Source organism: Corvus moneduloides, chromosome 19, assembly GCF_009650955.1.
Source record: "Corvus moneduloides isolate bCorMon1 chromosome 19, bCorMon1.pri, whole genome shotgun sequence".
In the NCBI taxonomy this organism is placed as follows: Eukaryota; Metazoa; Chordata; class Aves; order Passeriformes; family Corvidae; genus Corvus; species Corvus moneduloides.
Window position 1 is genome coordinate 1,590,706 of NC_045494.1, and position 11,452 is coordinate 1,602,157.

Below are 11,452 nucleotides of genomic sequence, written 5' to 3' on the forward strand. Positions count from 1 at the left end.
AACACCTCCACTTCCCAAAATTCCAAGCAACTTTAAAGGTAACTTTGTAATATCCGCCGGTCCTTTCTAGAACTTTGTTCAGTTTCCTTGGCTGATTTCCCTGGACCAGCTCGAGGAGCGGGAATACCGATAAAATGCAAATTTCCTGGTGAGCTCAGAGCTCTGCTCAGGGGTGCCGCTCCTGGTTCTGCTCCCTCTAGCAGAAACCTGGGAAAAACAGACCTGGGGAGGGGGGAAGGTGGGATCAGGAGATGCTCTGAGCCCCTCTGCCCCCGCTGCCTCTGGAGAGGGAGGTGTCACCCCACCGTAGGCAAAGTGGCACAATCAAACATTTAATGGAGCTTTAAGAGGCTGAAATAAGGGAGAGCCTGCTTTGATCTCCCCAGATCTTGTCTGTGCCACGATCAGGGGGTAAATAGGGCTGAAAATGTATTTTTGCTGCTGGGGTGGCCCTGGAGCTGCTCCCCTCCCCAGCCCTGGCCGCTGGCGGTGCCCTCTGTGCCGCTCAGGCACTGGCATTTCTCATCGATTATATAATGGCTGAGTGGGACTGGCAGGGCCAGCCAGGAGCTGGAACAAACCCTCCCCCAAAAGCTCTCCCGAGCTTCCTGAGGCAGCTGAACAACTTTCCAGCCCTTTGCCAGCGGAGGGGCTCGGGAGGGTGAGCACTGGGTGCCCGGGGTGCTGTTTGCAGGGCTGGGGGCACCGGAAGCAGCTGTGGGATCTCCAGGAGCGGCCCCGGAGCCGCTCAGACTCGGGGGACGCTCTGAAGTTGGGGCCAGCTGGACTCGGCGCCGAGCTGCCTTTGAATCAGTGGGATTGAGGCTTTGGGAGCGGAGGCTGTGCCAGCCCGGGACTGAAAGGCTCCTGACCCGTTTCAGGCCAGCTGAGGAGGATTGTTTGCTCCTCACAGGTTGCCAGGAGCCCTTTGGGCCGCGGCGCCGGCGTTTGGCCTCTCCTCGTGGGCGCTGCTGAGAGCCCACGGCGTGCAGGGGCCTCAGCTGTGGGACCAAGAGCATCTCCATGTCCTCCTCAGCTCCCAGAGCTGCTGGAACCATCCTGGGATTTAATTAGGGCAGGCACAGGGAGTGTTTCTCTCGCTGTTTGTACCAGGCTTGTGCCAACCTGTGTTCCTGTGGGTGCAGTGCCCTCGCTGACCCCCTCACCTCCCTTGGGATGACACTGGAGGATGCTCAGGGACACCGGGGTGGCTCCAGCATTCCCACCTCGTGCTCTTCCTTCGTCCCCCACCCTGGCTGGTGCCCCAGCTCGTTCTCCCCGGTGCAATGTGGGAGATGCTGGCAGGAGGAGCTGCTCCATGGCAATGGGAAGGGTTTTGTTCCGTGTGGGAGCACGTGGCTTGCAGGGCAAGGGTGACTGCGGGTGCCAGCGTGGGTGTGCAGGGGGCTGAGATGGTGCAAGTGGCCCCAGGGACAGGGAAATAGAGGCAGGGCGGGCGCAGCCATGAGGGAGGCATCGCTCTACAGCTGGGCAGGGAGGTGGCACTGGGGAGAAGCTGCCCCAGCCCCTGCGTGAGGGGAGCAGAGCCAGGGCAAGGCTGGAGTGGTGCCCTGGGGCAGCCGGGGCATTACGGGAGATGCAAATCCTGGGATTTGGGCACTCAGCATCACAAACTTTTGGGAACATCCTCAGGAGCAAGGGCAGATGGGCAGAGCCAGCTCCGAGGGGAGGGATGGGGAGAGCATCTTCCCATAAATCCAAATTATCAGGAGCAAAACTCGACTCCAGGTTGGAGTAATCGCGGTGCAGATCAGCTCTGCCTGCCCTGAGATTCCAACTCCTTTTGAGTTTCCTCACTGAACCCTGCGCCATCCTCTGCAGCCTGGGGAGCACAAACCTCCTGCTTTGCAGCCTGGCATCACCAAGCAACCATGCCCTAAAATTCACAGCCCAGTGGAGAGAACTTTGTTTACCAGGAAGAAAACCCTTGAAAAGGGGAATCTTTGGCGGAAGCATGACGGGATTAACGCCGGGGTTTCTTTAGGCACCGCTGTTGTTTTTCAGGGCCTGACCTCGGTGCTCTGGTTCGCTTTTGCCAAGCCACTCTTTCCCTGCCTAATTTAGAGCAGGGCTTTGTGCTGGGCTGGGAAGGGGGAGGCGGCAGGGCCAGGTTTGGCAGCACAGGCGGGAGCCTGGGATGATCTGCTTTGGAGCAGAGGAGTCGGTCATTAGATGCTGTGCTGCCGCAAATCCTGCTGTAATTAATTTTCTCCTGAATTAATTAGAGGAATTGTGAAGGCAGGCTGGGCCGGGAAGGTGTGGGGGAAGTTTTCCAGGGTGATCTATGGTTTGTTGGCAGAGCAGGAATTAAATCTCCTTCCTCTGCCTTCCCAGGCTGTTTGCTGGAGCCACTCTCAGCCACGACTGGGGTGGGCAGGGGTGACAGTCCTGGGCACAGTGTGTCCCTGGGGAAACTGTCCCAAATCCCAAATGCTGCTTCAGGCCATTTTCCCTATTTTTGGGGTTTTTTTTGGTGTGTGTGGCACTGGCATTGAAGTGGAGCAGGTGGGACACACCACCCTGAGGCTGAGCAGTGCTGGGCTCTGGCACCTCCGGGAGGGAGGAAATCCAGCCTCAATTCCAGGCTCCAGAAGAGAAGAGAATTTAGGGGATGTCGGTTTGTTCTTGTCCTTTACCTCGCTGGCATCTCCATGAGCTGCTGGGCAGGTGGGACAACACATTCCTGGGAAGGGTGAGGAAAATTCCTGCTGCTTTCGGCAGTGTCCGTGCTGGCTCCTGGCATCCCTCTGGATCTCACCTGCTCGGGGTGAGCCGGGCCGAGGGCTCTGCCTGCCCCTGAGCCCGGCTCCTGCTCCTTCCAGCCGCTCCGGGGGCGGTGGGAAGGGAGGGCAGGCTGGCAGCATGGGAATGTGGAGGCTTTTCAGCCGTAATTATCGGCCTCAATGCCGAGCGGGGGGAGCGGGGGGAGCTGGGAGCCAGGGGAAAACCCACGGGGAAAGCAGATTCCTCCTCCTCCTCCCTCGCCATGGAAAGGGAGCAGGCTGGGGGCGAGGGGAGGGATGGAAGGGATGACAATTCCGGGCGAATCCTCAATTCCCGTGCTGGGGGTGAAGGGGATGCTGTGTTTGCCGTCTCCTGCCGGCCAGCTGATCCCGAGGGATGAGTGCCGAGCCTGTGACTTGGAGTCAGGGTCCCCCAGCTGGCTCCTGACGAGCTCTGGCCGCGGCACTGCAATGCGCTACTGCACCTGCTTAATTAACCCCAATTAGCCCCGTGCTGGTGCCTCCAGGGGCACAGGTTGAGGGGAGCCGGGGCACAGCCCTCCCCAGCAGCTGGTGGCACCAGGAGCTGCTCGAGGCTCCCGTGGTGACACAATCCATGGGTTTGAGCTGAAAATGGGGTTGGAACATCCAAACCCGTGGCTGGAAGTGGGTGTCTGTGTCTGTCACCCTGTGTCAGCTGGGGACAGATCCCAGATGAACTGTGACACAGGAATTAGGTAAAATCAGCCTGGGATCTGCAGATCCTTCTATCCATTTGGGACCTGGATCCATTTGTGGTGCTGGAAATGGAGATGTCACTGCTGTTTGCCCCAGGTTCTCCGTGTTTCTCACCTCTGGTTCTCCCAGCCCGGTCTCACCTTCCCAATCCACTGTCAAATGTCTCTTCCCCTTAAATTTCATCAGAACTTTTATTATCAGGGATTTGGTACATCCTTCCTGCCAGATTCCCAGGGCAGGAATGCTTCCAGCTTTAATCCCACCTTGGATGAGCTGTGGCACATCCTTTGGCTCTGGCTTCATCCTCCACAGCACCCCAACTGTGGGACCACAGCTGCTTTCTCCAGCAGCTCCCTGCTGGTGCAGCCAGGTCTGTGTGCACCCAGGGCTCCTTCATTCCCCTCTTTTTTCCCCAAATCTGGGAGATTTGTAAGGCTGCGTTGGGCAGGGGCTCAGGTTGCACTTCCAGGGGTTGGGCTGCCGTGGATCCTTGGTTTTCCAGCATTCCTGGTCCTTTCTGTGCCATCCTGCTGCAGGTGCAGGACCTGCTTCTCTCCCTGCCGGAGCCTTTGGGGCTCCGGAGCTGAGGGAAATCAAAGCCCCGAGGTCCCTGTGCCCCTGTGAATGGGAGCTTTGTCTCGGCAGAAAAGGCCTTGAAAGCGATCTGGGGGAAGGCGATTGTTATCTGCAGCTCCTGAACTGTTTGGATCCTGACTTTGTCAGAGATCTGGTAATTTAAACTTCAACCTGCTTATTAGAAATTTGAGAGAATAGTTTAATAATAAAAAGCAGATTTTTTTTCTCCCCTTTGTTCCTGTGCTCCTCTTTCTCCAGGCTGCTGGGGATATTTAATCTTAGTTTGATACCCTCCCAGTCTCCACCTCCCTCTTGGCTTTTAGTTTTTTAAAGAATGGGAGAAAATGGCAAGAGGTTTCTTTTTGAGGGCTGCCAAGCCGGGCTGTCCCTGTGGTCCCTGAGCTTTTGGGAACGCGGAGAGCTGAAAGGAGCTGGAGGGAATGTCAGCGTCCCAGTTGTCCTTGCTTTAAGGAGGCCTGGAAATCCATCCAGGTGCAGGGGTGCCCTCCAAGCAGGACCCTCCTGGCTGTGCTTGTTGGAAATGATACAAAGTTTAACTTTTTTAATTTATTTTTTTCCTCTCACAGAAGCTGTGTTCAGTTACATACAAACCAGCGCTCCGCTGCTGCGGATCCTCTCCGTGCTCTGACTGCTGCTCCTCTTCTTCCTCTGACTGCTGCTCCTCTCCTTCCTCCTCTTCGTGTTTTTCCAACTTTGCCATGAGCTCTTTGGCGGGGTTGAAGGAACACAGGTTGGTTTGCTTGTCGCAGATACGGCAGCGCTGGGATTTGCGACGGCGCTGGAGGGCACAGCTCTCACAGAAGCAGCGCCAACACTTGGTGACCATGAGGTTCTTGAAGGAACCCCTGCAGATGAAGCATTTGAAGGGCAGGTCCCCCTCCTGGCTGCTCACCTCGTCGTTTCCATCGTCGTTGGCGCCGTCGCGGCCCTGGTGCGGCTCCCATGGGATCTGCCAGCCGTGTTTGCAGTCCCAGCGCTCGTGCGGGAATTCGCAGCTGCCCCGAAGGCACAGAACCCGCTCTCATTGTGGTCCTTGCAGGTCTGGAGCCGGGTGTCCCAGTGCACCCGTGAGTGCTCCGGAGCACGGATGGGCCCTGTCCTGTTCCTGCAGAGGCGTTTCCCATCCGTGTGTCCTTGGGCTTCACACGCTGCTGGCAGCTGTTACTGCCACGGGAAATTTTATCATCTTCCTTTCCTCTCAGCTCCTCCTTCCTTCTCCTCCTTCCTTCTCCTCCTCCTTCCTTCTCCTCCTTCCTTCTCCTCCTCCTTCCTTCTCCTCCTTCCTTCTCCTCCTTCCTTCTCCTCCTCCTTCCTTCTCCTCCTTCCTTCTCCTCCTCCTTCCTTCTCTTCCTTCCTTCTCCTCCTCCTTCCTTCTCCTCCTTCCTTCTCCTCCTCCTTCCTTCTCCTTCCTTCTCTTCCTTCCTTCTCCTCCTCCTTCCTTCTCCTCCTCCTTCCTTCTCCTCCTTCCTTCTCCTCCTCCTTCCTTCTCCTTCCTTCTCCTTCCTTCTCCTCCTCCTCCTGTTCATACCATACTGTGGCTCCTGTGCCTTCAGGGCCAACAGATTTCGACACCTCTTCATTAGGGTTGGGGTTAGGGTTCCATCTTGCTTTGAACTCACCTGACTCAGGGAATGCGAGGCCTCCCTGGATGATATTTCCTGTGTGCACTTGGAGCCCCTCACAATCTCGGAATGCATAGAGCATTGAAAGCCCCGTCCCATCTGGGTCGCCAAAATTGTCACAGAAACTGCGGGAAAACCAAAAAACTCTCCCAACAACATTTGCAGTGAAAATTATTCTGGCCAGGTTGCTGTTCTGGCTGAGTTGTGACACAGAAACCGTTTCACCCACACGTAGCCCAGGTGTGCAGAGGAAGTCCTTCCATCACACGTGAATTTTATCTGATTTTTCTCATTTTTATACAGCCAAAACCCACAGAGATTCATTGGTTCAATGTTCATTGGTCCCAAGTTGTGCAGTTCTTAGTATTTGGTTTCCTATTGGTTATTGATCCCATCGGTGTTAATCAGGTTCTCATTCTTGGTTCTCTTACCGGTCTTTTCCCAGACCAGGCCTCTCTGACCATGCCAGGGGTGGTGTTTGGAGCTAAGGCTTGTTAATTGTCCTTGATGGTCGTTATCTCTCGTGTCTCTTTTCTGCTACTCCCAGTCAGTTGAGATGTTCGGCTCATCAGGCTGAGCCTGGTGGAACAATGCCCTGAAAAGAAACTTCAAATTCCCTCCCGGGGGGGCAAAGGTGAGCAAAACTCATTAAAACCTAGTTTTTATGACTGAAATGACATAAAATATTTAAACTTTGTATCATTTCCAACAGGTTCAGCCCACTGCCCTGTCCCTGCAGCTCCGTGGGAGGGCTGGGCTGGGGTTTGGGAACTCTCCCCAGCAATGATCCCCATCCAAGCGCCCCAGCTGGGCAGCAGCTCCCTGAGGCAGTGTTCGGACGTGTGTGGGTGGATCAGCATTGCCGCTGCCAGGGCTGGCGTTGACCAGGGAGAATTCAAAGGGGACAGAGCTCAGATTGGTTTGCAGATCTGGCAGAATTCCTGATTAATGACCCTAATTGGGCTCCTTGGAAGGGAAAGGACAGAACTCATGGAATTACCTGTGCACAGTTGGGTTTGTGGGCTTGCTCAGACACTTTTATGGAGGCATTTAATCCCCAGGGATGCTTTCCAGGCTGTTTGGGGTGGGCGAGGGGATAGATTTTCCTTCTGTGATGGAGATGGGCAGTCCATGGGGAAAAGGGGAGCTGATTCCCTGTCCTGGACAGCCCTGGGGAGAAGGGGAGCTCCATTCCCTGTCCTGGACAGCCCTGGGGAGAAGGGGAGCTGATTCCCTGTCCTGGACAGCCCTGGGGAGAAGGGGAGCTCCATTCCCTGCATGTGGAGAGGCTCCTGAGCGATTTCCTGCTGGGCTTGGGTTATGTTGGTTCACTTTGGCTCCTGCTCTGGATGCCACTTCCATGACATCATTTGGCTGTGGCAGAGTGGAGGAGGTGAGACACTTGGGAGTGATTATCTCGTGCAAATAGCCCTGGGTAAACAGACTCGGGGCACTATTGACACTGAGACTGTTTCTCTTCCGAATTTCCTGCTGGGGGGACTTTGCCAAGTAGCCAAAAATGGGGTTTGGGCGGAGGGAACCCACACTCCTCAACCCAAAAGTTTAAATTTCAAGTCAGGGCATGGAGCTGCTGTCATCTAGGTAATTGAATTTGCAGTTCCTGGCGTAACTTCCACGTGGGAGCTTGGCCTAGGACTAATTTTGGGAACTGAGTGTCTTTAGGCTGTTTGGGGTACCTGGGATGGTGCTCTGAGGTGCTCACCTTTACACTGCCAAACTGGGGGTCCCTGCCTGGATGGAGCTGATTTTCCTGGGTTAAATTCTCCTGGAGAGACACTGAAATAGTGCTGTGATGTGCCCTGGGGTTGCTTCTTACCAGCATGGCTGAGGAGGGGTGGACTGGATCCCTGATGATTGCTGCACCTGAGCTGTGGCAAGCAGGAGTTCTCCCACCTGCAGGGCTCCCCGTGCCCCCTGCCAGTGCCAGCAGCAGCTCTGCCCTGTGAGCCCCACGGATCAGGAGCTCTGGCTACATCCCAGGGTGAGCAGATCCTCTGGGCTGGCAAACTTTAACCACCAGAGCCCGTTTTTTATTAACCTGGATTTCCTCCTGCTTCCCCCATTACCTCTGCAGGAAAGAATCTGACCCCGAACTCTCAGCATCACCTTCAGGGAATTTTTTTTTTTTTTTTTTATTTCCCCCCCCTGCTCCCTGCTGTTGCTTTGTGGTTTGGGTGAAACTCTGCAAACCCTTCCCGTGGTAGCCAAGTGTCCCTGCTCCCTCCTGCCTTTGTCAGGCTGCTGGGAGCGCTTTGGAGCTGGCACAGCAGCGGCCTTAAGCCTGTCAGAGGAGCCTCTTAATTAAATTTGAAAAGTGCTGGGCTAAGAGGGTTTGCTGAGCCAGTCAGGTGCTGGGCCATGGGCCCGAACGACTGCCACAGGCTTGCACTACCACCCACAGCCCTGATCCCCCGGACATGTGCACAGATTAGGGAGAAATCCCTCAGCAATGAGGGGGTTTTAACTCCTTCCAGCTCCGGGCGTTTTTCAGGGAGCTCCTGGAGCCAGGTCCTGCCTGGGGGGGACACCCAGGGCTGGATCAGCCAAAGCAGTGGCAGGGACAGCACCTGCATCCCCCAGCGCCAGCTGGAGGTGTCCTGCACGCCTTCCCTGCAAGCACAGCCTGGCCAGGGACAGCGCCATGCCAGCACTCCCTTGGGATGTGGCACGGGACAAAAGGAGGAACATTCCCAGGCTGTGGCTGCACTAAAGGAGGGAGGTCGGGGTCACTGCTTTGCTGAGCAGGGAAGGAGTGGAACAGTCTCCCGTGGGGAAAGCTCTGGGCAAAGGAAATCATCCCTTTCTCCTTGCTTCATCCCAACCCATCCGTGTCCAGCTTCCCAGGGAGCTGGGCCTGCCCAGCCTGCAAAATGTTCCCTGGCAAATGCCAAATAGAGAAATCAATGACCAGGCTGTGCTTTGAGCCCTCCTGGCCAGGCCTGGCTCCAGCTCCGAGCTGTTTTCTGGTGTAGTTTTGGGAACCCCCTCCTTTAATCCTCGTGTTCACCCAGCTCACACAATTGCTGGAGCTTTGCGGATCCTGAAATTAGGAAAATTTGCTCCATATCCACGTGGAGGGGAAAAAAACCCCCAAATCTGAGCAGCCCAGTGCCCGTCCTTGAGGCGCCTGGGCTCTGCCTGGGAGGCTTTACAGGGAGGTGTTCCCAAATGCGGGGGTGAAGCTGGATCCTGGGTGTATTCCCAAGGTTTTCTGTTTGGTTTCTAAACCTTGGGGTTCTTCTGGGCTGGGGGAGAGCTGGAAAAAGCCGGGTAGGGCTGCACACACAGAGATGTGGGACTGCACCAGCAGCACCAGTGGCTTTGTCCCAGCTCCCAGTTCCTGCTTGGAGCTTGGGCTGCTGGCTTGGGGCAGGATTCCAAAGGAAAATGCAGCTCAGCAAAGGCTGTTGGAGCCTCCTTCCAGCCTGGAGTGGGGCTGGAGTCAGGCTGTTTGGGTCTCCTGTTAAATCCCGCGTTCCCAAGGAGCCTCTGGCATGTTCCAGAGCCGGGCCAAAGCCAACAATGCTCTCCAGTTTCAGGAAGTTGGGAGCTGTCACAGGACAGGTGACACGGGTGACAGCCAAGGGCAGCCCTGGCGGGCGGTGTCACCCACCTGGGCAGGCTGTGCTGGGGCTTGCTCAAGGTGGGTTCAGGCTGTCAGCTCAGGCCTTTGGGGCTTTTTGGGCTCCTGGCCTTGCAGCCAGCCCTGCTCGTGGGTGAACTTCCCATGCTGGCTCCAGGGAATTCCATTTCCTTCATGGCTCAGTCATTCCCCCGGGCAGAGGGGAAATCCCTCCATTGCTTCCCGAACAAGGAATGGGGGGAGAAGTTTTTCTGGGCTTTTCCTACTCCTGTACCTTTAGATGAGGGCTGGGGGAACACTTTATGGGCTGGAAATTTTACTTTCATGTTTTTCTGGAAAACTCCAGGCTCTGGATGCCCCTCTGGATGCAGCCCAGTGTCCACCCCGCTTCACTCTGATCCCAGCTCCTCTCTTACTCCAGCTCTGGTGGTTTTGGGCTCCCAAGGAGGACAGGGAATTGTCTGAGCCCTGTTGGCAGCCCCTGGGATGTGCCAGCCCGGGCACAGGGAGAGGTTCAGCAGCTCTGCAGGGCTGGGAATGCCGGTCTCCCTCACTCCAGGGGATCCCGAGCTGCGGGAGCTCCTCCCCAGATGCAGGAGGGAGGAAGGATGTGTTTTATCATCAGGTGAGTCCCTGCTGTTTGAGTTCCTGCTCTGGAGCTTGGTATCGTCTCCAAACCAACACGGGAGGTAAACACTGACTCTGGCTGGGTTTAGTCCTTTCTCCTTCTCCTCTTATTTAACTTTTTGATTCCTCCAACTGTGGCTGAAGCCAGGAGTGCCAGCAGATGCATGGATGTGTTTGGGGGAGGCTCTGCTGCCAGGCCCTTCCTGGAATCCTGCAGAAGCCCAAAAGAGCAGGAAACATTTTTCAAAGGCAGCCGAAACGAGTCCTCCTTTAATAATAATGCAAAGTGTGAAAAACCCCTCTGGTATTTATGAGCAGATGTGATTCAGGACCAATAAAGGCCTGAGGAGCTGTCAGGAGGTCATGGGGATCGATGAATCATCTGCCAGATACCGTGGATTTATCAAGCTGAGCTCATCTCAAGCTGAAACCGATGCTGGTTTTATGGTGGTGTCTGGTGGCAGTGGGACTTGGGGATGCTGGGTGAGTCCAGAGTGTCCCCAAGAGGAGCAGAGACCTGGCTGCCATGGAGAGACTTCACCGGGAAGGAAACCTGAGCTGCCAGGAGCCAGGGCTGCAGCTTTGAGGAGGAAATTGATATTTCTGTTGAGCCGTGCAGAGAAAACAAATCTCACCCCCAGGAGCCGCCTTCAAAGGGAAAAACTTCCTGCCCTGGGAGCTGCCAAGGGCTCAGCGTTAACGTGGCACCCGCGGGCCTGGGGAGAGCCTGCAGGGAATCAGGGAATGATTCGGGTTGGGAGGCACCTTAAAGCTCATCCACTTCCACCTCCCACTGTCCCAGGCTGCTCCCAGCCCCAATGTCCAGCCTGGCCTTGGACACTGCCAGGGATCCAGGGGCAGCCACAGCTCCTCTGGGAATTCTATTCCAGGGCCTCCCCACCCTCACAGGGAAGAATTCCTTCCCAGTATCCCATCTAAATCCAGCCTAAATCCTTATCCCAGATCACCAGAGAGCCCCTGAGCTGATGTTCCCTGGTCTCTCTTCAGTTTGAAAAGTCTCCTGTTGCTTTAACCAAACCCTTTCCTGCTGCTCCTCTTCCTCTCCATGGTTTTCCTCCTCTCTTCCTCCCCTCTCCTCTCCCACTCTCCCTTGCTTGAAATTCAGGGAAAATATGTGCAGCCTCCCCGAGAGAACATCTTGGCAAAGTCATAACTTGTTAAGTGCCGCAATTAAAATATTTCTCTCATTAACTTGGAAATGAGGTTTCTTCCTGAATTATACTGGAGATTTTTTTCCCCCCCTCACTAATTAAATTGCCAGTTTCAACAAAACTGCCTCAGATCCATGGGATCCCAGGCTGGTGGAGAACCAACAGAGCAGGAAAATCCTTCTCCAAAGGGACCCATTCCATGCCCTGTCCTTCCCTGCCACATGGAGCATCCTCCCCTCTGTCAACCTAAAGCAGCAGCAGGACCCCAATGTTCACAGCTCCTGGGAATTGTAGGAAAAGGAGGAATATTGGCCAGTGGCTTTGGTGATTTTCTGGCTGTTTAGAGAT

At 55.5% G+C, this 11,452-nt stretch overlaps 1 protein-coding gene across 1 annotated transcript; it reads right to left on the reverse strand.

Annotated features, from left to right (window-relative positions):
- Positions 1–4,620: 4,620 nt before the first annotated feature.
- On the reverse strand, positions 4,621–5,314 carry LOC116453718 (E3 ubiquitin-protein ligase RNF113A-like; the record flags this gene model as incomplete). Its single annotated transcript, XM_032129442.1, is given in 3 exon segments — positions 4,621–5,078; positions 5,081–5,182; positions 5,185–5,314. Coding segments are annotated over 3 exon segments (690 nt in total), but the record flags the coding sequence as incomplete, so codon positions are not given.
- Positions 5,315–11,452: the final 6,138 nt, after the last annotated feature.